Raw genomic sequence first — 27613 nt, 5'->3', positions numbered from 1 at the left:
CTGTTCATTTGGAGGTTCAGAAAGCTTTCCCCAGTTCATCAATGGCCTTTTTAGAAAGTTTCGGAAACACACATGTACCAACTGTTTTTTTAACTACGTTTTTCAGAATTTACATTTATTCTTAGTCAACAGGGCTCATTGCCAAAGCCCTTGTTCATACCCGGGAGAGATAAAGACAATAGATACATTCTCTGAAACATGTACTGATAGGCCATTTATTATTTTCCATTATGTGGGTCCACAGTAACCAAGCTGTGGATACTACGATCAACAGAAATGTTCTCCAACTCCTGATTGTTTGTATCAGAAATCTGTAAGGCCTAATATAAACTCTGAATGTTAGCTGAGCCAGCTGGGAGACTTCAATTCGGTAAATATGAACTTTTCATGTTGTCTAAGCACATGCATGGTTAGTGGTAAAAAGCAATGACTTTCTAGGTGGAACCAAAACAGAGCTTTATGAGTAACACTTTTATAAACAGAAAAGGCACCTTTGCCTACCTGACACTACACCATTCTCACAAACTTCATTTTTCTCTTTGAAAACTTAGTAATACGAAAGGAAATGGAGTGACTGTATTCTGTTTCAAGGTAAAAAAAAGGTTGGGGGGCAGTGCAATACTGGAGAGAAAAGCTTGGAAGTGGCAGGACACAATCTGGGCATCATATATTATCTATCAAGCGTGACTCGTAAATTTTCTGTCAGAAGCCACCACTGATTTATTCTCACTCCACTGGATGATTCGACTTAGCTCACAGTGCCACCTCAGGCATATTCGCCACATAACTCCACCTGTTTTTTTTTTCGATCTTTCCAAACATATGTCTTGAAAAAAGCATTTCGCAAGGGGGAGACAGTCGCCGTTTCCCATTTCAGGAGGCGTGAATCAGGTGGGAAATAGGAAAAGTGAAAAAAAAAAGATGTTGCAGCAGCTTGAGTTGAACAGCTGTTTGTGAGCAACATATATATCCAAAGCACTAACTTGTGTTTAAAGATTCGCACAAGCCACAGTGCAGTCTGAGTACACATAAAGTAATTGCATTTGAATTAAATTACTAAAACAAAGCCAACAAAGGCAAATTTGAGAAAGACCAGTATTAAACTGTTATTACGGAATGAACAATTTATTTCCAGCTTCAAAGTTACAATCTTAAGATCAGTTCAAAGTAATATGTCAGGCAACTAGCACTGACTGCTGGATAGGTCTGGATCTATAGATTAAAAAGAACCCCTGACTAACTTGCCTCACCTTGACACAGTAACCCCAACTGAGGCGCCCTGTGAGGTCAGTAGCTGTGACCTCAGCTGACCTCTGTTTTAATCAGTTCAGCTTTTTGGCAGCATCTGCAGGTTAGGCGTACAGGGTGAATGCAGAATATGTCTAGGTTAGGAGATTAGAAGGTGGTTATCGATCCATTTTGCCCACCTACAGTTTTCTCTGAACAGGTGAAATTTGAAAGGGTGTATCCAGCTGGCTAAACAAACAAAAAAAACAATACATAAACAACATAGGACCTACCAAACTTACAGAATGGAACAAAAAAAATAGTTAAATTTTAAAATAGATATCTCATCTCCGCTGATCAATTTATGAGGTTTACCTGGACAAAGAAACAGTGCAGAATAATATGAGAATGAGGGCTGGCATTTCTTGGTCAAGAAGGATATTGTGCATCAGCCTCTTTAAATTAAATATACAAATAAACAGTCAGTCGCGGAACAGGTGCATATGGAAATGGCTTATGTATCTGTGATGGCTGGGAAGCTGGTGTTATACAAAACAGAAATGCCCACTGGCAATGCTTCTTAATGTGCTGCCGCTGCAGTGTGTTACTACAGTTGTTAAATAGCGAAGAGCAGCTGGCTGAGACTTGAGCCTGGAGCCCGCGAGGCGGGTACCAGGTTCACTTGAGTGGGTTATGAAGTAGCATGGACAAGTGGGGCTGTGTCAAGCCTCAAACACGATGGCCCCCAACTTCCCACATCGATGTGAGTTTCAGGATGTTCTTTATTTTCAGGGTGAAAAAGAAACAGCCAGTCAAAGCCCCCTGAAGGAGTAACCAAACCACCGAGGGATTCACATACAGTATATGTATATATACAGTACAGCAACTGTTTTTACAAATGCCTCAAAAAAGACTTTTCTCTGGGAGGAATGTGACATTGGGCTGTGGATAGAAGTAGCGTTCAGTAGCAGAAACTACTTTGCTTTTGATTTCTGAGCTCTTTTCATGTGAGATTTTTCCAGGAGCCATACAGTAGCTCTCACTACATATTTCAAAGTGTACAGTGTACCGTAAACTGTACAAACCTGTATTACTGCCTAGACTTACAGTATATAGGCCCTGAAGCAGTGTATCATTTTCAAATAGATTGCCTGATGACCAGTGGCATTGTAGCATGTCAATATAATACTGCTTTTACTACGTATTTATACAAAGTCTATAAATCTATAATGTCTAAACTGTACTACATGTTCACTTTTTATTTTGTTTATAGAATTACAGTAGTTCCGGTAAGGTACTTTCCCCAATATTGTATTTCCCCCTTTTGTTCAGTTTATGTGTCCCCCTCCTCTTAGAAGGAACTATATACAGTATAACTACTTAACTGTGAAACTGTGATGTTTGTACAGTATGTAAACTACACGAAGACATTGTCCCTGCCTGAACCTTGTATTGAGCATTTTAAGTAACACTGGCAATATTAGATTGAAAGCGTTATTTCATCCATTAAAAAAACAAGTTCGAGGACGGTATGAGCCATCTGAAAGACGTCATGTACGATGTACTGTATGTTAAAAGGCACCACCAACTGTGTAGGCAGAAAGCGACTGCAGTCAAAACAGCCCATTGATCACAAAGCTGTTCTTTTCAGACAGACATATGTTACTGTGATGTGCACATGTCAGCATTACTACTGTACTGAATAATGTCTGGGAAGAAATCCACCTCAGAAAAGTAACTTAAAAAGTAGTGTTAACACAAATCTAGGCCAAGATAAATAATCAATTATTTCACATCCTTTGAAGAATTCTAAACAGAATATTGTTTTTTTTTCACAACATACTGTAATTAAATGTAATTAAATAGACTGTAAAATGAATGGGCATTTCAGTAAGACCTCCCTTTTATGAAGCCTAAGAAACAATTTGACAATAAAAAAATGGACCGAAGGTACAGTATTTCTCTTATTGTATATTATTGTTCAAAAACACTCTACCAGGGCTGAGCTAATCTCTTCACTGCCTTCTATAAGATGCAACACAGTAAGTTCCATCTGACTGTTCCTGCGCCATAATTGTACAGTTCAAAAGTATTTTTAAAACCTTTTTTTTTAAAGGGTCATCAGTACCTCGGGATAGAAACACACAGAGAAGGCAAAGAAAGATAAGGTGCACTATTGGGTAAACTCTATACACAAAAAATCTGCTTGGTACTCAATAAGGAATTCTCACATGCACAACTGAAACAGATTATATGTGTTTCATATATGGTGCAGCAACAATCAGATGGAACTAGTTAATTTCAAGATTGTACAGAGAACCTATGCAAGCACGCTGCCTTTACCTAACCAGCATTTAAAGCTACAAAAATAGATGCATTATATTCAGAGATTAAGAGATGCATTCAGTTCAGAGTACAGTCAGTCCTAAGAAACGAAAAAAAAGGACAAAACAGTTCCTACACACTCTATCCTTCGCCCAAGCCTTTCAGCTACAGTATGGAGGTCAGCTGGCTTTGGCTGCAGTGATAGAGCACCTGTATGCTAGAAATGTTAGATACAGGGTGCTATGCCTGGAAGTCCTGCAAGAGGGCTGAGTAAGGCTGTGAAACTCAGGTAATTCTATTATAACTGTTGGGCATGAGCAAAAAAGATTACAAGAGAGAAAGACCCTGCATGTAACTTTATAACTTATTGATGTGTCTGCTGGACACAGCCTGAGGAGGTGCTGGGGACCTAGTTAGGGAAGCTGCCTCTTGGTTAATAAAAGCCTCATAAGACCGTATTTCCCGTTTTCCACTGGCTCTGGAAAGGGGCAGGAATACAAGGTATTTCATCTTGAAGTGGTTTAGTGCACACACATGCCCTGGGCTCTAATAGGTGTGAAGTGGAATGTGCAAACTGCACCCCAACATCACCTGTGTTTTTAATAGGCAAATGACTTTGTATCCCCCTTTCCACTTTTTCTTACTTACTTCACAACCTTATGGTTATCTAAGACTCTTTGATGCTTTTCCTGCTGATATTTATATTTAACATATACAGTATACAGTATATTTTATATGTCATCTGTAATATATATATAACATTCATTTTTCAGGAGAAATAACATTTCTGAAAGCATCTGTCTGGGTGGGATTGGAGAAGAGGAGGTAGGCTTGTGCAGGGTTTTCCCCAATGAGCATCCCCAAAGAGGCTCCCTGCTGCACTTTCTCACAAACAGCTTAGTTTTACACCAGCCTCATTTTCTTCTATGTGTTGGAGTACTTCCCAATTATCTAACCAGAAACAAGAAAAGATAACCAGGCAGAACAATCACACAATGATATGCAAGAAGTTTGAAATACGAAAACAGAGATTATATCTGTTAACGGTGGCAGAGTTAATTACCTCTGCAAGCAAGATTATTAAAACATGCAGTCGTTTCACATCTCAAGCTTATCTGCTCCATGTAAAGCTGAGAGGAGTTGTCCGTGGCAATGTTTCATTTTAATAAAAAGTGCTAGCGATACTTCTGTGGAAAGGGTTTGATCAATGGCTGGTACAGTATGTAGGCTGGTGGATTCTGTCTTTCTGAAGTCAGCAGGTAAAAGACTACCTCATCAACTCAAGGAAAAGGCAGCTCATGCATGCTAATTCACACGAGCACCTACTTATAATATCCTGTACCATCCACTACCTGCTAAAACAGTCCAGAAAAACACTGCGGCAGGAAGAGACAGATTGATGCAAACTCATGGAAAACTGACACACAGACCATTGTTTCCTGATTCATCCTGAATCATCCTGCAATGTAAATACTGGCGTTATTTTAAATACACTAAATACACAGTCCTGAATTTTCAAAAGTGTAATATTTTTTCCCCACCATAATGAATGTTTTGTGGTTGTATTGATTAGCTCTACACATCTACCATAAAGTAAATGACTGCTCGTTGATTGGTAAAAAAACAGGTAATTACAGTAACAACTAGCAATGAGATCTAATCTAACTACTGTATAAGTCTTTTACATAATAATGTATTTTATTTTTTAGAATTCTTCGTTAACGATCATATACCGTACCTGCAGTCCAGAATGGGTATTCTCAACCAAAATTTCCCAAACCTCTAGAAATCGTATTCTGTAAAACTGACACAAAACGTTAAAAGTTTGCGTTTGAAATTGCTCTACGTTTGAAATTATGAAGAAGTCACCAAACTATGAAGAACAAAGATCAAAATATACGACACAAATTTAATTAGTGTTTTAACACCGATACATGTCCATTCATCCATATGCTGCTACATACACACAAACAGACTCACATCCAGGGTCATCAGTTCTGCAGTGCTTGTTGTGCAGTTGTTATAAAAGGTAGTCCATGGTACAGATCAGAAGAATATGTCTTTGAGATAGAAAGGGTTAGGAAAAGAAGGCTAGAGCAATTTTAAAAGGGGTCTTGCTGCAGCATTAGAATTCTAAGTATTTAAGTAGTGAGTATAAAAGCAGGTCCCGGGAGCCTGATCTCTCTAATCTACAAATGGCTTCTTGCTATTAAACTGCTAATTCTGGGGATTAAGGGATCCCTGAGAACACAATCCCCTTTCCGAGTTTTTCTGAGTTTGCTGAAGGTGCTGGTTTAAATATTAATGAACTGGATATCTAAAGACTGAGGGAGAGCTGAAATTAGCAGCATGTAATTTTGCTTTGAAAATTTGTAACTAGCTGCCTTTACTGAATTCAGTACCCATAATCCTACAGTTCTCCCAGATACCAAACACATGCTTTCCTACTAACAACCAACTCTGGAAGAGCAGGGAAACAGTATTAATGTTTAAACAGTCAGAATAACTACAGGCTAATTTCTAACAGTTGCTGCACACTGTAAATTGATTGCTGCTTTTCTGTTGTTTATTTTTGTTTCCTTTTACCGACAGTTGCATTGTATTCTCTTTTACTGTGACCAGTACTCCACTGAAAATACAAATGTAAAGCTTGCAGCCTCAGTTTCCCTTTCACATCAAACAATTAGATACTTGCATAAGGTTTTTGCTTGTTTTGCTAAAAGAGACTCCTGACTTCATGGATTAAAATCTGCAGACAAGTATGAGCTAGATATTTAATAATAATAACAACAACAACAATATCAGCAACAATATCAACAACAATATCAATAATAATAATACTAATAATAATAATAATAATAATAATAATAATAATAATAATAATAGTTATTATTATTATTATTATTATTATTATTATTATTATTATTATTATTATTATTATTATTATTATTATTATACATAACATTCAACTTTAGATCACTTGATTCAATTCAGGGTTGCAAAGGATCTGGAGACTATCCTGGCTATCAAGGGGCACAAGGTTAAGAACTCCCTGGGACGCAGGTCCATCACAGGGCAGACACATACACAAACATACATATACTCAGACTAGGACTAAATTTAAAGTCTATGAATGTCTTTTAACAATGGCATGTCTATGGACTATGGTTCTAAACCGGAGCAACTAAAAAAACAAACAAATGACCACAGGGAGATAAACTCCTGGTTGATGCCATGCCAGATCCAGAATTGAACCCAGGGTTATAGCACTGCAAGGGAGCAATGCTAACCACTGTGGCACAGAGCCCAACATCATTATCACCATCATTATACAGTATAATGCTTTTCATCCAAAGGATCTCAAAACGCTTCACATAAGAGGTGACCCAGTTTGTTAACGACTGAAGTGTAGGACCTACAGTACATGGGTGAAGTAAACAAGACGTAAAAAATGGGTGAAGTAAAGAAGTGACAAATGACTTCTAAAATGACAATGATCAATTGGACTAAGGATCAAATACAGGGAAGCCAGATTTTACAAGCAAGTGGAAATTTACTCAGGATACTGGGATTTTCAATTCAGCTCTTATGAAAACATTAGATGACATGGGATCTTTAATGATCAAGTTTTTAGGACTTCAGTTTGGTGTTTCAGGACAGCACCTACTACAACAGTGATCAAAATACAGGGACATCATTGTAGTTCAAAGGGAGGAGCACCACCAGATAGTTTTCCAACACCGTTTGTAGGCTGAAGATTCTCAGAAGACTTCACAGTAGAATGTCAGTATTCTACATTTATTTTTGTAAGATGACAGGATGTCCAAAAAAGTATAAACAAGTCAGGTCCCATTTTATCAAAAACATTACAAGATGATCAGATCATCTGATTACGTAGATGATCAAACTCTTTATGTAATTAATATAAAAAATTAAACTTGAAAACTTTATCACAAAAGTCAAAGCAAGTAGAAAGAGTAATAGAGGTACTATTACTGCATCATTTAAAGCAATATCACAAGATGTGCACCTTGTTGTGTTTTTCTTAACAGGCATACAACAGATATCTGTGGAATTCAATTTATATTATAATTCCATAACAAATCCATGTAGGTCTTATGGATACATTTTCATTCCTTCATTTAAAATACAGATACCTGACATGAGAATAAAATATTATGCACCAACAGATGCTAATAGGACACTGTCTCTTTTATTACTCCTCATGGTTAAATTAAGTCAGAAAAATCATTTTAATATTAAGGTTTCAATGCAAAATATTTGCTTTCCTTCAACAATCTCCTACTGAATGCAGCTGTTTCTTAAAAGAGGCAAAATTAAGTTTTATTTTGAAACATTTCCATAGATATTGAAGATAATCACTATTAATGGGGGTTGTGATGAGGCATTATACGTGATTATACACAGTAAGTATACTACATAATAATTATAATTATTATACAGGCAGGAACTTGTAGATACTACATTAATAATATCACTGTGTTTGTTAGTTTTATTTGATTTTCTTATTTTCAAGCCCAACTTTTCCTTGTGGGCTGCCTGGTGGCAGCTGTTTTCCCTTTATCTTTTCTCTGCTAAAATATTATTTTTAACAATCTGTTTTACTGCCTGTGAATGGTTCCCTTGCACTCCATTACAGCTGTAATATCATGCAGTGACAATGGAAAGACCTCCTGATAAACAAGAGGATGAATTGCAATTGACTACTGACCTAGTACAGCTTACTAGCAAATGAAATATACACTTTCACACAGTGTAGCAGGCCATAAATCTCCCTTTATTGAAAGATGAAATTTACAAAGCGTTAGACTGTGCTTAAACAGCTAACCTAACCCAGTTATAATCTGCACAAGCAATCCCACTGTAAGAACTCAAAATAAAGACTTTCAAATGAGCTACACGAGCTTCAGATTAAAGTGTAAGTACTTTTAGAATCAGTTGAATTGGTACTGGATAAGGAAACTGATATTTTTCAGATTTAAAATATATTACCTGTTATCTCTATTAAACTTTTCATTAGTGCAACAGGCAGGCTGCAGCCAATAATATACAGTATTGCCACATGTCCATTGCAAGCTAGTTAAAAACCTATCTGTATTTATGCTTAACATAACCAAGTATTACAGATTTAATAAATACCTATTCAGTTACAAAATGATCATACTGAAGCAATATTGAATTTAAGTATCATTGGGCATTAAATCCTATTTCACAAAATATTTCTAAAAACAAATAACATGGAGTACTACTTACTGCTACTCGAATCCATTAGTTTGTTTAGTGTAATATATACCCTTAAGAACAGGTTCCATAAATGTTGCAATATTCCAACTATTTTGGAAGCTCTCAGTGATACTTAGAGTACAACAGTCAAGTTCAACAAGCAGACACCTACATTGACACTGTGGCACTACAGAGTAAATACCAAATATACAAAAGCTACATCTACAACACAACCAGTCTTAGAAGTGTTGTCAAAGTAAATGCAACCACTGGTCCAAAAAGATTTCATGACTAACTTATTGAACCCTTAGATACACTGAAGAGTAAGTTCTTTCAGAAAGGTTATGGTAATACAATATAATCCAAAGGTACTTGTTTGCAAACACAGGTCATCGGGAAAACATGATTTGCATGACTGAGACACAGTGATCAATACTTTACAAACTGTTAGTGACGTGACTTGATTCTGTTTGTTTTTTAAGAATTTATTTTTCAAAGCTCATGACTTTGCTGTCAAAATCCCAACAGATTTACTGTCACTGTTCTACCCACAATGAAATTCTTGGAAAAGTCCTGACATGTTAATGAATACTGGAAACATATTGACTGATAGATGTCAGTGTCATGTTAATTCATGTAAAGAACTGCATTAAAGATGTTCTTTTCATTAAAAGCATCCATGCCCAAAGTTAATAACACCTTACCCTCGCACTCTAAATTATATGTGCAAATAAAGGTTCTCGTTGGATTTTCCTTTAAAGATGGTATCTCAGCAGAGACATATATATTTTTAGATAAAGGCGTTTACTTTAACTCATATTAAGCATCAGGTGAAGTGGGGAATGACCATAGATGAACCACATGACACAACAGTGTTGTAGAACGTGGTTCATTTTCATAGCAAAATATATATATACAGAAGCACTGTGTGCCAAATTTAATTAAAAGCATATCAATCACAAACTGAAATGGAACTTCTTGTTTCCATCAAAATTAATTTTATCACTTTTTCACATTTACGCACTGCACTTAACCAAAGCTACACTGATGTGAGTGCCAGATTCTTAAGGTATTAACAGCCTATAGCTCCCTTGTATACAATATGTGCAGCGACTAGTTGATAACCAACCCTGCCTCTGAACTGGCTCTAGATCTGTTCCACTTGGATCAGATTCTTCTCTGTCCAGTCTGTGTCTCGACAACTGACTCACTTTGGTCCATACAGGGAGACCTGATTGGGTTTCAGTAAATTTTGCTGTTGACAGCAGAAAAATGTCAGGTTTGAACATTAATTCTATTAAATGTATGAAGGGCTTCAGAATCTAATCAATGGTAAATGAGTTATGACATGCATTTTGACTTCAGGACAGAAGCTGTAAACATTTGGGCTTGCTTTAGCAACATTGTGCTTAAGACTGTGATAAAAAAAGGTTTTCTTCTCGCACGGGGCACATCCAACAAACAGTGGCTGCATCTCTCCTCATACCATCAACCAGCCCTGAAGGTCAACAGAAATACTCAGATGACACCAAACACAGAACAATGCAAGCCAATGACTCAATCACCTGTCCTGTCCTGCATTGCCACATAAACCTATCCTCCACAATAAACAGATGCTTTTCATGCTCAAGAAAGTAATATTATCCATCGTAAATTTCCCATTTCCAGTTTAAAACTCCACATCAAAGCAATGCTTGGTATGAAATCCTAAAGAGAAGTGGAAAAAGATGTGATATTTTTATATTTAGCATCAGCAATGCTGATTACAAGTTGGAAGGAGCCTGAAAGGACATTTTCTCTTTTTAAAACATTATAACACCAAACAATAACCTAAACGAAACAATGCAGAGATCTTTGCTTAAGCAACCAAAATGAATTTTAACTTCATATATAGTATGGAATGTTTACTGTACTTAGAAAAGGCCACAAGTACAGCAACCAAGAGAACAGAACCATTAGCAACACATACACTTTAGGTCAAGAAAGAGGTCTCGTGGATTTTTTATAATTAAAAAATACAATAATAGTTTTTTTTATATCCCCAATTTTGAATTATAAGGTTGGTTCATCACTACAACCCTTTTTGCAATAAACCCTGATGCATAAAGAGCAGAGTTAAGCAATTGGAGAGGACTGAATCCCTCGATGCCACTACTTTCACAGCTAACAGTGCAAGTTCACAGTCACTCAAAAAGTCTAAGGGGTTTCTGTTATACAACACAGCAATGAAACTCCAGTGAACTTTAAACCTGAGCCTCAGCCAAAACCATGCCACTACCTGGTTAATCCTCGCTTTATGGGGCTAGTGACACAGCCCAAATCCGCAACCAGCAATCGCTGGACAGCAGGGCCTCACCTGTACTACGTAAGATAGCCTTCAGAAAACAAGCTACTTGGGAGACCATCTGACTAATTTGGTTTTAATTGTAGTCAAAGAGGAGACGTTAAAACAAAAACTACAAGCTAAAAATCCAAGTAGACATGAGGTCCTAATGATGGTTAATCTTGCATGCTGTGGAAGCTCAGAAATTTCTAAGGTGGTGAGACTAAAAGAAGGTGGTAGGGTTAGTTGTGTTACTGGTTTGTGGCCTCTCAGATCTACTGTACTCACATATCCCTCTATGTGTTCTCTGCTACATTTAAACAGAGCTCACATCGCATTCTAGATTATTGTAAAATAATGTAGTACAACCATTCTCAAAATAACAAACATTTTTCCTTTACATCAATGGTATTGTACTACCCTGAATGCTAGAAACTATGATACTGTAACGCTTACGGCCGACAAGCACTGTGTGTAAGAGCCGGCGTACCAGAGCGGGTGACGTCACCGCCCTTCCCTGTGATAGCAGGACTACAGCTACTGGGCTGTAGAGAGATCTCTCTTTAGCTCACGGGGCTAGGTCGCTGCAGAGAGACGCGGAAGTCCCGGGTTCGAGCCTCCAGTCGGGATGGGGTCAACCAGATGCTGCAAGGGCGCCTGCCAGAGCACCCGTTGCGTTACATTGGTGTCAGAAGCGGGGTGGGATAGCCCTTCGCCGGGGACGGCGATTTAAGCGGGGGAGAGTGTAACGCTTACGGCCGACAAGCACTGTGTGTAAGAGCCGGCGTACCAGAGCAGGTGACGTCACCGCCCTTCCCTGCGATAGCAGGACTACAGCTACTGGGCTGTAGAGAGATCTCTCTTTAGCTCACGGGGCCAGGTCGCTGCAGAGAGATGCGGAAGTCCCGAGTTCGAGCCTCCAGTCGGGATGGGGCCGACCAGATGCGGCAAGGGCGCCCGCCTGAGCCCCCGTTGCGTTACAATACTTTGTTATCTAGTTTTTACTTACTGCAACCTATTTGCAAGAATTTCCAACAGTGATTGTCAGACTAAGTTTCATGAACATCATCTACTTTGCCGTCTTAGAAGAATCGTATACTGTACAGTAAGTTTAGTTTCTGTATAGCTATAGGACATAAACACAAGGGTCTGCAATAATGTCTTAACTGACCTGGGAATCTCTTTAGACTTAGACACAATTTTCCTTTGACCTTGTAAAACTTCCCACCCAAATTCTCTGCAACTGTGAAGAATCATATTGAAATGTTGCATTGAAACTGGATTGTGGAAAGTGCAAAATGTAACAATGTGAATCTTGCCAAAACCATTCAATATCCACAAAACATTTCACAAACAAGGGCAGATTTAGTGTGGACTGAAGTGGTGTTTAATATAAAGTCCTGATCCATTTTTTTCTTGGTATTTATGATGACAAAATTAAAGACATCCAAATATTATTTTGGGTTCAGTCTGGACCACTTAATCTACTCCAATGATAGTGTCTTGATATTTTACCATTTGCTGCAAGCTCATTTCCAATCCTTAAAAATGTATGTACTGTACACTTCCATCGTAAATTCATGCAGTCGTGTTACGGTAAACATCAAAAGAACAGTACAGCTAGCATCTGTGCAGTTTCTTATACATATGCAATAAATATTGCATGCTGCTGTCCATGGGAATATCCTGTACTCTTGCAAAAAATATATTATGACAGTATATAAACTAAAGAAGTACTTGTGATGCTGTGATTCATACATGGACAAATTAAATCCATATGTAAAAACAAAATGGCTTTGTATCACACAATAAAACACATCCTTTGAAAATCCTTTGATGCCTCCTACACCATTTGATATGATCTGGGCATGTAAAATAACAACAGAGGATTAGCTACAGCACCCTATCATTAATAAGAAAATATATTGTAATAAATCTTTAAAAAATTACTATTTTATCAAGTCCATCCAAATCAACTTCAATTCATACATTGGATGAAATAATAAAGAAACATTATCAGATGAGTTGTATTGTTAATACAATAAACATTAAACAGTAAGACCGGCAATATTTATGGTGCAATACAATTGTTTTCCTTATTAAAATATTTGATTAGAAGCTGGGATATTCACGCATTAAAGGTGACACTGCACTAAATAAAATCGATTCATTAATATTAGAAAACTGCTTACACAGTCCATATGTATTTGTTTTATTGCAGAGAAGAGAATCTGCTGTTAGGGAAAATTGCACTATGCTTTTCTGAGAAGTGTGTTACAAGCATACTAAATTGGGCACAGTATTGTTTGCATTCAGACAATTTACAAGAATGAATCTACTAAATTAGAAAAGCCATTTTCCTGCATATATCCAACCTATGCATGATCTAATACTCTTTTTAGACCTTACAATGGTATACATTACAATAACTTTATGTCCATACTGTGCTACTGAGCCTATGTTAGCACCCAAGTAAAATTACAACAATGCAACAACATGAGAGGAAAAGATTTCAAATGCGCAAATACAGAATTTTCAGAAACTTCTACACTAGCGATAACGATATATGCAGTTTTTCTTACACAGTCCAAGCCATTCATTTCTATCACTGTGAAAATGACACAGGTACAATTACATTGAAAGTGTGGCCATATCAGGAACCAAAGAAGCTCAAATTCTTTGGTTCCTGATATGGCTAGAACAGAATTCCAAATAAACAGAGAGAAATCCACATCACACAGGCCTATAGGTGTGCTCTTATGTTAGAAGGTATTTCATGCCAGAAAAAACAAACATTTTTTTCAAAACAATTGGTTTGAAAGAAACATAAAAAACAATTGCCATCAGAATCCATTAACTTTCAGAGAGCAAATGACAGAAACAAAAAGAATTGGTCTCACAGATCCTATGCTGAAAGTGCTGCACTTAGGTGACACCACACTTATTTTAAACCCTTTTAGTCTTCACCAGAGTGAGGTTAGGACTACCTTCAGATACAATACAGCTGGAATAAGACATTGGATATGAATTCAATAAAATAATCTTGGTGTGTGTTGGCAATGCTGCATCACCACTGGATTCAGGCCTGCAACACTTCAGATGTATGGTGGAAACATCCATTACCTGTCATTGAAATACGCCTGGATTTGAAGTTTAAACTAAACAGCTATGGTGCGTTAAAATAGTTAAACCATTTTACTTCAGGAAATAACACAGATTGTCAGTGGGGAGCACTGATAAAGGGGAGTACTTAATGTGATAGTTAAAATAAAAGTTTAAAAATGAATCTGAAGGAGCTACACAATGATAAAGTTCCCATTAACACAGAAGGCAATGTAATGTACATTGCACTGTTCATAACAGTAACCATTCCGACCAGATGAAGTGATAATCTGTGATGAAACTTAAGTTTTGTCTTTAAGAATGTGGAGAAAGCATATTACAGAATTTTAAACAAAATGGGATGTAGGATCTGAAATCAAAAAGCATTTAGTCACTGTCCTGTTTATAAGTCTCTATCCTAGTTTTTTTGGTGTTTGTGAGAAATTCAGCTTTATTTTTGTTTATTTACTGAACATGACCTGATTACTCGATGTACTTTCTTTGTCTGATGCACAGAAATGACACATAAAGTTGTTTCTGCAACATCCAGAGTTGGTTATTGTAATGCTTTACTTGTTGGTGCTTCTATACAGCCTTTAATAGGCTTAGCACACCATGTACACAGTTCTATCACTGTCACTTACTGTACATCCTAAGAAAATCTATATCTTGCAGCCATATAAGTCTCATTCAGACATTCTCACATTGGATGGTTAAATTTAGGATCGATTTTAACATTTCAATGTTGACTTACACAGCAATGGGTGCCCTGGTTCCAAATATTTATTTTTTAACTTACGAATATGAGCTCTGAACAGTAGGGGAAGGGACGAAAGGTTTAATGAAGAGGTATTGAGAATTTGTCTTTGATCATAACAGTTCCATTTCATCGTCCTATTGAAGTTCAAGATTCATAAATCAGTCACACATCACGAGCGTGCAGTGCACCTCACTGTACAAACACACACAAAAGCAGTTTGTTCCCATTGGTCTAGGGGATCTCTGTGTAGAACTCCACAGACCTGGGAGCATAGGAACACAAAAAACATATGAAAGAATAAACAAAAGGAGCCACTTGCTTCAAACTTTCACTGTTGTCTGTTTGACAAATAAAGGGAGGAAGGAGGAGGGAGAAAAGCTTGCGTGAATGCTCATAAAACCCCTTACACAATTTATTGGGAGTGTTAGAAATGTAGTGTCTCCTCGCGGGTGCTGAGTGACCTGGGTCATGCCAGCGAAGCAGTCTATTTCTCCCACTCCCTTTGACACTGTCTCTCGATTTGGGTCATAAATCCCCCCAAATCGGTCAATAACCTATAACGTTAATGTCACTGTCCTGCCATTAATTTTATAGCCCGTGTGTCCCCTCTGTATCTTAATGACCCATGACTGAGAGCGCCGAGAATGTAACCAGCTACATGCTGAATCCAGCTCTCCCCTCCACATGACAGGCTTTTACAGCTGCTTGAGGGCAATCAGGTGGTACAGGGGCTGGAGTATGGGTGACACAATTAAAGATCATAGGTAACCAGACGCCCTGTAAAACTCAGGGAGCCATAAACATTTATCCAAAGGTGACGATCATCTCTGCTTTTTACAACGTATGGTGAAAATATCAAATTATATTTAAGTGGAAAGGTGACAGCACTTTAGTCAGTGAGTGGACTATGTGGTCTTTCGATGACTTAATCCCATCTACAGTATGTTACGGTTTCATACATTTTTTGCTTGCTTTTCTCAAACTGAAATGTGTCCTCTCTTCTTTGACCCACAGGTGAACAAATGACCCTGAAGGCATACAAGAATTCTCTTGACCTCACTGTCAAGCCAGCCCTGTTGTTTTGCTCACTCGACCCTGATCACAGGGGCTCTATTGATTTCTAGATTTATTTCATTTCCATACAGAGGAATCGTTGATAGTGTATTGATACCGAACTGCGGCACAGTAAATTGCTACTGGAAACTCCTCGTCATTGGGGTGAACCCTGGAAAAAAAAACAGAAGCAAAACCAATTCAATCCCATATTGCAGTCGTAAAGTCCATTAGCGGGATCGCTGACATTGAACAGCGCTGGAGATAATGTCCTGAAGTGCACTAGGTGTCACACCGCCTAACGGAATATGGCAGCAGATAATGGCATGTCCAGATAATGACCCGTCCCGAGAGGTCTAACCATGTGCAAACAGCTCTAATGATAGCACGTATGATAAGACATTACAAGGCTCCGTCTATATCCGTATTTATATTCTTGAACAAAGCAGGTCCCCGATTTCCCCAGTGTAGATATCCTTTGTAGTTTTGAAAAAAAAAATCTCTCTCTTGCTCTAGTATTTAATCTTCTTATCAGAGGCACTACAGAGATTAACCAGGTGCCACACTGCAAAACCCAGCAAGAACAGGCAGCTACTGCATGATACAGGACTTATCATCACCAGAGTTTTATTCACCATTCCAACAATCCAACAAGAATTAGCTGTACTTCAGCCTTGGTCGCCCCCTGGGAAAGTTCATAAGTTCAAAGACCAAAGCTACAGCTCTTTAGGCCTTATTTCTCAGCACCCCTCCTTGTTTGGAAACTTGAATTGCAGATTCCCCCAAATCCCACCATAACTTCAATCCATTTTCAAAGCAATGAATCACGGCTGTTAATGAGCTCCCAAGCAAAGACAGGGAATGGTCGAGGCACATGCAGATGATTTGCAGTAGCAATAATTTATTAGACACACACACATCAAAACACAGTATAAACATTATGGAAAATGAACACAATTGTGAAACAGGATTCAAAGTGCATAGACTCTACATAAATCTGCTTGAGAATTTATGCATTATTAGTGAGGGAACTAAGGGAATGCTCACACAACCTAGTAGTTGAACTTAAGGAACACAGATCATGTCTGGAAAACAGAATTGCTGCTTGAAGAATTGCCTCAAAAATAGAAAGTATCAAAAGTTATTAAAGCTGTCAAGTAAGTGCGTAGCGACAGGGCACCATAATGGGGAGAAAAAAAAAACACCAATCAAAAGCTTTTGAAGAAAACGTGAAGAGGAACTGTTCTGGAGTACTAAAAAGCCTACTAGACACAACTTTGGATATTCAATGTCTGAGAACACAGATCAATTAGAATATCAACAAATGAAAACAAGCACTTCATTTAGCAATGAGACATCAAGACCAGTGACTTGCCGCAGAGAATTACATGGGTGATCAGAGCTGCTTCCGAAAAATTCCCCTCTTCAATGAATATGAAGTGGCTCTTGGTTGTGCAAATGAGCCTGACCTTCCGAATGGTATTTCTTAAACTAACTGCTGCCACGGCAGCACCAGGAAATTTCCAAAGGCCACAAATGAGCAATTGTGAGGGATCGTTTTTTATAATCAAGCACAATGCATTTTTAGTCGATGCGCTCTGAAAGTGATAAAGTTACATCATAAAAGAGGCTGCAAGCAAACCTGCTCCAGTCCAAGTCTTGTTATTAACCTTAGGTTTGCTAGATTCACTGTACAAACTCCCATGACTGTGGTACTACAGTTGCTTCCTCACACAGCACACATACAACAAGACAAGTTTATACCGTATCATCTTTTAGACCCCTTTTCATGACCTGCCACTGTGTGTTGCCTTTTATTCTTTATGCAAAAATGTATTTAAAATGACTTTTCATTCTTCCATGCTTCCACTGCTAACTGCACAAGTCTCACATTTTTCATAAGATAAGTTCCACTGTCAAATTCCACAAAATATTGCCAGACCTTCTAATTATAGTGATGTCCAAATGTTTAGACTTTACTTACAGAGCCTACGACTCATCAATGCATGCACTGTACTTCTTGTTCTGTTTTATTTACTGTATTTCTGTTGAAATTCTTTTTGATTGTATCACCCTATACTATAGCACCTTTTACTGTTTAGTAAATATTTTGAATGTCACCTTGGGTAAGGGTGTCAGCTAAACACTAAAAACAATAATCTGAAGTTTTTTCAGCTTTTCTTGTTGCTTTTAACACCACCAGCAATCAAATTCTGTTTGTTTAAAGAAACATAATTTCCACAAATATAAAATAAAACTATTTCTGTTGCAACTGCACATTTTCTATTCAGAATGAATAGAATGAATATTGATTATTGCAATATATTAAATTTAAAAATCACTTTGGTGTGTTGATCCTCATTTATTCCAGTGTTATCACAAACATTCTTAAACTGAAAAACTACACAATGTGTTCAGTACAGAAAATACGACTGACATTTTTGGTGACACCATACTAGGAGGAGAATTTTTTTTTACTTTCATTTGAGAAGTACAAGGTATCTCTCAACATGTATTTAAGAGAAAGGTTATAAAGTATAAATTACTAGAATAACTTAAAACGTATTTTTAAATGTTCTAGTAACTATGAATTTGAAGACTATTTGGACAATGCAATTTAGAACACAAATGCAGTGTGAAAAATTATGTAAAAATACTGTATACTATTTTGATCAAGCTATAGGGATGTTTTTAAATGAAGAACAACAATTTGGATTTGAAAATATTTTGGGCTATGTAAGAGAAAGGCGGACACAAGTTTCAGACATGATTAAAAAAAAACACACAGAAGTGTTTGCTCAAAAGGTCAAAAGCCATTGGATTTCTCATGACCGGCGTGTAGGGTGTGCAGAACATCAAACAATGATTAACAGCAGATGAAGAGCAACCAAGGTGGGAACAAGTAGTTTGCCATCACCACCAGAGAAAAAAGACTGCAAAGCCAAGTGCAGGCCACATGACTAATTTAACTTACCAAGAGAAGAGAGACTGAAATGTGTACTACAGTATATACCATCTCTCTACATACATATACACCTGCACTTTTTTCTGGAAAGGAGCAAAACACTGCTATACTGCATCAGTTAATTCTCATGATTTTTAATAGTTGTAATAAAAAGTCATATTAATGATGACCTTCCATAGTAATGTGGAGGTGACAGGGGATGAGGAGTGTCACTCTGCATATTTCTCTCTCTGATCCCTCTATTCTTGGACAACATGTACTCCATTCCCCCACTCCTGAGCTGCTGGTACCCACAGGATCCTAGTGTGTTGGCTCTTGAGTACACTTTGTCTTTTTTATACAAAACAAATTAAAAAACGCAGCCCTTCAGGGTATCCATTGGTCAGTACAAAACTGACTATTTCCTGCTGGGAGGCGTGCGACTCTGAACATAGATGTCAGAAACAGCGATGAAGACATCGCATTGTAAGAGTCTTGCACCAGGTCAGAGATCCGGTGCGTGATTGTACTAGTGTTTTTACAACCCGAGAGCTACAGTCCATTTAATAATCAAAGATCTTATTAGTGATATATAAAAACCTTGCTTTCTTTTACTAACAAAATTTCTAACATTCAATAGACAGACAATATCAAAGACTATAAAAGAGCCATCCATAAAATACTATTATTCCTGTACAAATGCATAATTGAGCATTCATTAAATAATATTTTCACTTCAATTTGGCACAGAAATGCATATCCATTCCCCACAAAAACATGAAAATGTATGCAATGAATGCCAAAAACACCACGCCAAATTTAAACAGAAAAGCTGGGCACACTTACTGTATGTAAATGTGTGTGAATTGGAGGTAGCAAACTGTTCATTAAGGTGGACTACAGTAATTGACTAATGATGGTAGAGGAGAAATAACGTCAAAGAGATCTGCTTGTTCAAATCTGAGAAATTATGCTTTTTCACCATCACTAAGCACAAAACCCATAAACACATGAAAAAACCACATGTGGATTTTTGATTAGGCCTCGTACATTTATTTAAATCATTGCAGAAAGAGGGAAAGAGTATGATTTCCATTACTCATATCAACTAACGGAAATGGCAAAGAGACAGCTATGCGTTTTAAATATTTTTCATCGGCTTGGAAATGCCAGTTTAAAATGAAAAGGGAAGAGAATTATTTAATATCCGAGAACAGATTTTCTGTGTGACTCCTACTTTGCAAGATGCTTCTAGCTTGGGTGGATCTTTGCTTGACAACTTTTGTCCATTTTTCATTGCAGTTAAGAAACACAACATTGGTCACTGTTGATTTCCCTGCACCACATGGACTGGAAAGACTAAACTAAAGAAAGGGGCAACAACCTCATTTGGTAAACAAAATGTTGTTTTTAAAATATGAATTCAAAGGTATTTTAAAAGATCTATTTGTTAAATCGCAGTAATATTCCAACTTGTGGATGTGAACAGCATCCAGTATAGTGTTTTGTGGTCCTATATCTGTACCAGTTGAACGGCATCTTCAAAACTTTACAGTCAAAAGGAATTGTAACCATAGGCCATCCCACAGAAACAGCAAATATTGATCCCAGCACTCTCCATAAGAAAATACACTTAAGTGACATATCCAATAATTAAGAGAATTTTCTGATATATACTCAAAAATCCTTAAAAAATCAGACAGCTCGTGTGCTAAAGTTGTTATTCGCGAAACAGATACACATTCAAAATATGTTTACCAGCCTTACTTGATCTGAAATGTGAAAAACTAATGATTGTATTTAGGGTAACCTTGCAATAATTCAGATTGATCGATATATAACTTTGGCAGATATCACGTTAACATGACTTTGATCGAATCAGAAAGTAAGTGTGCGCAAATAAATAACACGCGTGAGTCTTTTTGTCGTCCTCAACAGACCTCCTTTGAGATGTGATGAGGTGGTCAGGCCTCAGCGCACTTGTTATTTAGAGCAGAGGCAGCAGGGGATGGTTCGGTCGTTAAAGTATTGTTTTAAAGAAGATTGCCTTCTTTGCTAGCAATATAGGTGGGAGAGGAAAAGCAGGGGAACCAGTGAAGAGGCTGAGAGTGAACGCGTATGAGACAAATGGAAGAAAACACAGCTAACAGGGAACATGCCGTTATATAGCAGAAGAACGAATGACACAAAACCCACGTCTTCACACTGTTTGCGTGGGGCTCAGCGTACAGTTCTAGTGCAAACTTTAGCAGCACAGCATTTTTTTTAGTTGAGGCAAAGGGGACAGGTGAATAAGAAATCAAGGTTGGTGAAGTACATACCCAAAAATACATCATCATTTCGGAAGCGGGGCAGGTGCGGCCGTTCGATGGGAAGGATGGGCAGTGCAGAAGGACTGGTCCGTCCAGGAGAATCAGAAGGAATAATGTCCGTTAATCAATCTGCTTATCGGTCCTTCCTCCTCTTGATCTGTTCTTCCTCGGCTGTTTCCCACTGCTCAATTATTTTAGGTTTTTTCACTCTTTCTTGTTCTTACCCCCCCCTCCTTTTCGCAGCCACCGAGAGAGAGAAAGCTGGAAGGCGTCGGGAGCTCCTCTCTTCTTCTACTTTTCTCCCCCTTTCCTCTCCCCTCACTCACGCTCTCTCTCTCACTCTCTCTCCCCCTCTCCCTCTCTGTCTCCGGTTCTCCCGTATCTTATTGGTGAATCTTAAATCACTCGGTACAGTACAGTAGAGTACTGAGGCTCAACTAGAGCAGGAACATTCGGCAGTTTGCGGCTGCTTCCAGCATTCCTGCTCTGAGGTTCTTTATTCCTGTGCAGAGAGAGGGGAGCTACCCTGGATTCCGAGAGATGGTACTGAAAAATTCAAGAACCAAGGAGGAAAGGTTTCTTTTGCTGTTGTTGTTGATGTTGTTGGGTTCACTGTTGCTTGAAAGCAAGAGAGAAAGAGAAAATGAAAAGAAAAAAAGAGAGCCTGACTCGATTCCCTTTCAATGTGTCAGCCACAGGAACATAACAAAATAGTAATACCAAACTAAGCTGCAGACAGATTCCAGAGAAAAAAGGAAGAGCAGATAATGTTTTCTGTATGTTTGTCACTGCAGTGGTAGTGAGCTGGTTGATACTACGGTGTGTGGGAAAAGGAATTGCTGGTCTCAGTCTTAGAGTGCTGTGACCAATCAGGAGTCGGGCTTTGTGGTTAAATGCTGAGGGAATAGCTTGACAGGTTTGTGCTGTGGGTAGGTATGGATCATAGGAGTAGTGGGATAGAGGAGAGGAGTTTGTGTGAGTGTGCAAATGTTGTTTGTGTGTCTTAGATGTGTGTGTGCGTGCTGGTGTGGTGGTGCTCAAGAAGGATCTGGCTGGAAGGAAAGAGAAGAGGGGGTTGGGGTTCTTTTAGACAGCCTTGTAACATCTAGCCTGCCTCAGCAATTTTCAAACCTTACCGTCAATACCAGACTGGTGCTCTTGCTCTTAAGTATTAACCCCTGCACTTCTGCAGATGAAGTAGAGGAAGGGGTTTATGAGGTAAGAGGTTATTGTGAGATTTTTATTCTCATTTAATACACTGCATGTGAATGATGCACTTTGTACAGATGTATCGAAAACTCATTATACATGCCAGTAATTTTGATGGAGCCAGTGCACATAAAGATAGGGTAAAATTTCCTGCCGATTTAAATTGAGTCCTCATGATGTCTGTTTGTCACGTTCTCCATATTCATTTCAAAAACCGTGATCAACACAAATACCACACATACAGGCTCTGCATTTAAATAATGGCCATTATTTTTTGACTTTCAAACTGCACTTCTTTCCAATATTTCTATCTATACACTTTATCTGTACTTTACCAAGTACACATACATTAGTAAACATAGAATGCACCACTACCTGCCTTTTTCATTCATCTTTGGTGGGAAAAAAAGAAATGCTTTTCCAGCTACTCAGATTAAAGAACATGCTTTTTTCACATGCATCTATTTCAGGGTTCTCTCATAAATAACTTATGGGAGAAAGCACCAATGGAATGGGCTAATGCGCAGGGCATGAGGGGGTTCAGGAATTAAAAAGAAGGGCACCATGGAGCAACACAATCAGAATCTGAAGGTGTTTTTAACAACACATAATCCTTGCACCTCCTTTTCTGAGAACTCATTTACCAATGTTGGGGAGAAGAGAACAACTGAATTCAGCAGCACGGAGAAAGCCCAGTTGATCAAGTTTTTTTCAGTCTTTTTCTTGCTCCCTCTTTCTTTCTTTAATGTGAATTTAGCCTGGCTTCTTTGGATGTTCTGTGTTCACATCAACTACTAGAAGACTGCCTCTGGAGCTTTTACCTTCCACTGTACAGACAAGAACTCTTTATTTTTTAAAAGATAAATTTGCCATATTCTGTGTCTGTTTATTCTTTGTTCTGTGACCCAAAAAATTTTGCCAAAATTTTATGATACTGCCTAAAACTGCATACAAAAACAGCTGAAGACTAAAGGACTCATCCCTCATTCTAGCCTGGTCTTTCACTTCATGAACCAGTTCAGAAACTATTATTTAGTTACTGAACCCAGCAAGAAAGTATTCAACCTCAATGATCCCTTAGCCTAAGAAGAAACTCAAAAATCAAGGTACAGTAGCTGTGGTGTTGTAGGCTAATTGTTTTCTTCGTGGCCCATGGGAACGCAGATGTCCAGGAGGTGCCTGTGGGTTCACTAAGTGTGGACAATGGTATACCAAGTCACGAGAAAGACTCATTTAATGTTTCCGTGCAATGGTACACTGTTGTAAAAAGCCAGTAAAACACAATCTAAACAGACACAGGGTGTTGGGATAAGTTATAATAAAAATGTAGGAAGCCCATACTGTACAACCAATCAACCAATATGTAATATGTGTACCTGTATGCCCTTACATATTTACCATGGTAAGCTTTCAGGTATTAGTATCTTCTACTCAGTAATTGCAGTCACTTTTCATTTTTTAAATCTGTCCAAAATATTTATTGTACAGGATCACTTCTCCCTGTTACCATTAGCTATGTATTCCAACCTACAACATTAAGAGTGTGATAAGTAAAATACAAAGAAAAGCTGCAATATATTATCAAGATAGTAAAAACATTTTTTTAGTCAGCTTTACCTTCAAATCAATGCAGAATTGAACAACTTATCTTCACTGATTAACCTTTAAGACTGTTGTGAAAAAGCACAGTAGACTTGCCTGGATATGCCATGCACTGCCATGACTGAGTTCTTAGTCTTGACCAAAAAAAAAACATTTACACTGCACAAAGGCATATGACTCACTGCTTTCCTGGCACTGAGGATATTAAGCTCGGCAATGGCTTTGCGCAAAAGATCATATATAAAGAAACATCCAATTGTTCTTTTCAGACAGAAGTCATCTGCTTGAATCCAATGCCCTGGGCTTTGAAATTATGAGAATGTGTGCTTTTGACCATACAGTCAACCTGCATGCCTCTAAGCCTGGGAAGGTTCTACCAGAACTGTTTGACCAGTAATCTTTTACAACTTTTAAAACCTAAGAGGAGATGATAATGAAAGACACCCCTGTTGCTAACAATTTTATGGAGGTCTATTATTCAATACTGGCAAGAAAAAAGCTGCAAAAAGAAAAAAGAAGGGAAGAATTGGCTAGATAATTGTGTCCAGAAGATACTCTCGGGAAACAAGACAGTCAAGATCCACACAAGGTGTTAGGACTATTAGGATAGATGAGTTACTAAAAAAAAATGTTAAGACTGTGAACAATTAACTTCAATCAGATTTCCCTGGAAAACTGACCAGACCTTCTGCTTTAGAGCTTACGGTTTAATACTAAGTAACTATGTAGTGCCCTTTGTTGACAGGAAAGGAGTTTACTGAAAAAAGTGTTTTCAAGAACTGTACTGTACCTAGCCTAACATTTCAAACAATCTTTTTCAGAAGTAGGAGTTTCTGCCTGCTAGACACTTATTGTCATGAAGATATAAGGAATGTTTTACAAAAAAAATCTAAATGTTTTTACATAAATTCTATTCTCAAATGTACATTTTTTTCAAGAGTGCAAGTTTTGTATTTTTTGAGTTATTTGAATGTTAATCTGTAAAAATACGATACATATTTTTTTCTCATACTTGAAATCTGATAAAGTCTCTACGAGTCATTAAAATTATTTTAAAAATTGTAAAACAAATCCTCTATATGTCAAAAGAAAAAAAAATCCCAATATACAGCATGTTGTTTGAGAAAATAATGGTCATATACAAGTAAATGAGCTGGTTTCTTCTAAGTTAAGGATTATGAAATATGTTTAAAACTCATTAGAGCTTTAAGTTCACTGTTACTATTTTATCTGTTGTACTAGTCTGGACTGATTTCTCTAAAAAGAACATATTAGATTGCCAAACCCAGTTTTTATTTGTCAATATACAGTCTCTCTACTTTACAAAAGATTGGGGTGAAAAGCGACCTTTGAAGACTAGAACAAATGATTATATATATATACACAAATATACACAAACTGTCCAATGAACATTCTTTATGTTCCATTCCCCAGTGTTATAATGAGGGGTGTACGATAATGTAAAGAAGATTTCCTTGCTCTTCGACAGGGATCTGAAAGTCTTACACACGAGAGAGCGCAGCTCAGCCTGATTATAGCTGGGCTGCTGTCAGGCAAGAGTGCGCCAAGCATAACACAGAATACGCTATAATGAGGGGGATTCTTTTTACAATACTTCATGCCAAGCTACCACAACTTTACATCAGCACAGCATCAGTGCAGTTGCCTTCTAGAAACAGGTAACGTAAAGTATAAATAGAATATGATAAGTCTTAGCTTGCAAACTAAACAAGTTTTACATTGTCAGCATCACACTTTTCTCATTATTGCTATTTTTTTTTGCATTTTAGCCCAATAATTAATTTCACAATCAGAAGCATTTCTGTAGCCATCATTAACTTGCTCATGATTTTTTTCTCTTTAGTTATTTGAGTGTCAACTTAAAACGGTGCTACAATTTTCCACCCGCATGTGTAAAAAAGAATACATGTTTTTCTACTGTAAAATAATAGCAGCTTACGTTTCTTACATGTCTTTTAGAATGGATGTCTTTTAGAAGTGGTTCTCACAGACATCTAAATCAAACGTGAAATCTGACAGTGCAAGAATATCATTTAACCAAAAGTAAAAATATTCAGGTCACCAATTTGAAATCTTACAACTCAAAAGTAATGTTATTATACATATTGGACTGCATTTTTGTGTTTTACTAGTTAATATATTAAAGATACCTATGAAAATTACATATTCAATAATATTTAATATACATGCATTTTCCACAGAAAAGAAATTGAATTATATTTTACAAACTCATCAAAAAAGACTCCACAATGGGCTGGTGTCCCATCCAGGGTGCTCTGATTCACTGTTGCAGTCAAAGAATTAAGCTGTTACTGTGGCTGGATGAGTGGACAGATAAGCAAAAGTTTTTTTTCCTTAGCTTTAAATCTGTTTAAGTTATTTTAAGAAAAACAGCATATTTCTGAACACAAAGTAAGAAAACATTTAATATGGAAATTTGCATAAGGTCATCAATATATTTTTTCCGAAATACCAAAACATATTATACAATGTACCCTTGCTTTCACTGTGAGATACATACAGTACAGTACAAGCATTGCATAAACTGATAAAAAAAAACTTCCTGTTCTCACCAGAACTCCAGCTATCAGAAAAAGCTTCATTGCAAGGACACCGATACCATGTAGGCAGGGCAGAACAGAATACATTCATCTGATGATCTTTTTTTCTATTACCTAACTTTCTCGTCCCCCTTTTGTTCTGATCTATAATATCTTTTTATTTTGTCAACCCTCTCACAACCAAGACCACAAATTTATTAATGTATTTTTTTAAACAATATTAAAATGAGTGTCACAACACATGTAGTTGTACTGTTTTCATTATTTTCACATTGTTCACCTTCATAATTCACTTTAGTAGCTTGCTCCTCAATGTTCTGAATAATCTAACATTATACTCTTTTGTCCTGAAAAATACTGTACCTAAATGCTTTGGATTCATCGCTTGTGATTCATGATAATGAGACACGAGACAGGATGATGATCCCAAACTAAAGCAGGATGTCTTGAGTGACCAATCCCATGCCATGTGGGATCAAGCATTATCAAGTTGAAGATTAAATTCCATTCATGCCAGAACCAGAACTGCAATCGGAGGACCTGTCCTAAAGTGTGTTTAACACATTAAGACTGACATCACTAAACCAACCCTTAAGTAGGCATTGATGCTCTCACACTCTTATTAAGTTTCTTATACAGATATCAGAGGACTTGGTGGTTTTTCCTGAATACTGTACATGCACTTCATTCTGGTCAAATGAGACAGATTCAGTATTCAACAGAAAACATCAGCAAGGGTCTCCATATTTATGCATAAATTACAGTACATACAATCAGAGCCCAGTGGCATTGTGTTTTGAGAGCGATCAGCAATAGATACCTGTAGTTCTCAATTATCTGTTGATTGTAATTTGGTATTAAAGGTTTATTTACAATTGTTTTAGTATTCGCAGTTGAATAAAATTATTACCTTTTCAGGCCTTACTAAAT

At 37.4% G+C, this 27613-nt stretch overlaps 1 protein-coding gene across 13 annotated transcripts in view; it reads right to left on the bottom strand.

The window, feature by feature from the left end:
- rbfox3a (RNA binding fox-1 homolog 3a) overlaps positions 1–27613 on the bottom strand; it is a 513805-nt gene that overhangs the window by 148053 nt on the left and 338139 nt on the right. For 4 of the 13 annotated variants that reach the window (XM_015356549.2, XM_015356550.2, XM_069194512.1 and 1 more), the window contains one exon: positions 21300–21908. The exons of 8 other annotated variants lie outside the window; for them this stretch is intronic. In XM_015356549.2, coding sequence (XP_015212035.1) covers positions 21300–21317 — 18 coding nt within the window. In that variant the 5' untranslated portion in view covers positions 21318–21908. The remainder of the gene's footprint in view (positions 1–21299; positions 21909–27613) is intronic. One more of the 13 variants, XM_015356551.2, reaches the window with a different exon arrangement.

This window comes from Lepisosteus oculatus, chromosome 9 (assembly GCF_040954835.1).
Source record: "Lepisosteus oculatus isolate fLepOcu1 chromosome 9, fLepOcu1.hap2, whole genome shotgun sequence".
Classification (NCBI taxonomy): Eukaryota; Metazoa; Chordata; class Actinopteri; order Semionotiformes; family Lepisosteidae; genus Lepisosteus; species Lepisosteus oculatus.
The sequence above is the reverse complement of the archived record's forward strand: the minus strand, read 5'-3'. Positions and strand labels throughout refer to the sequence as shown.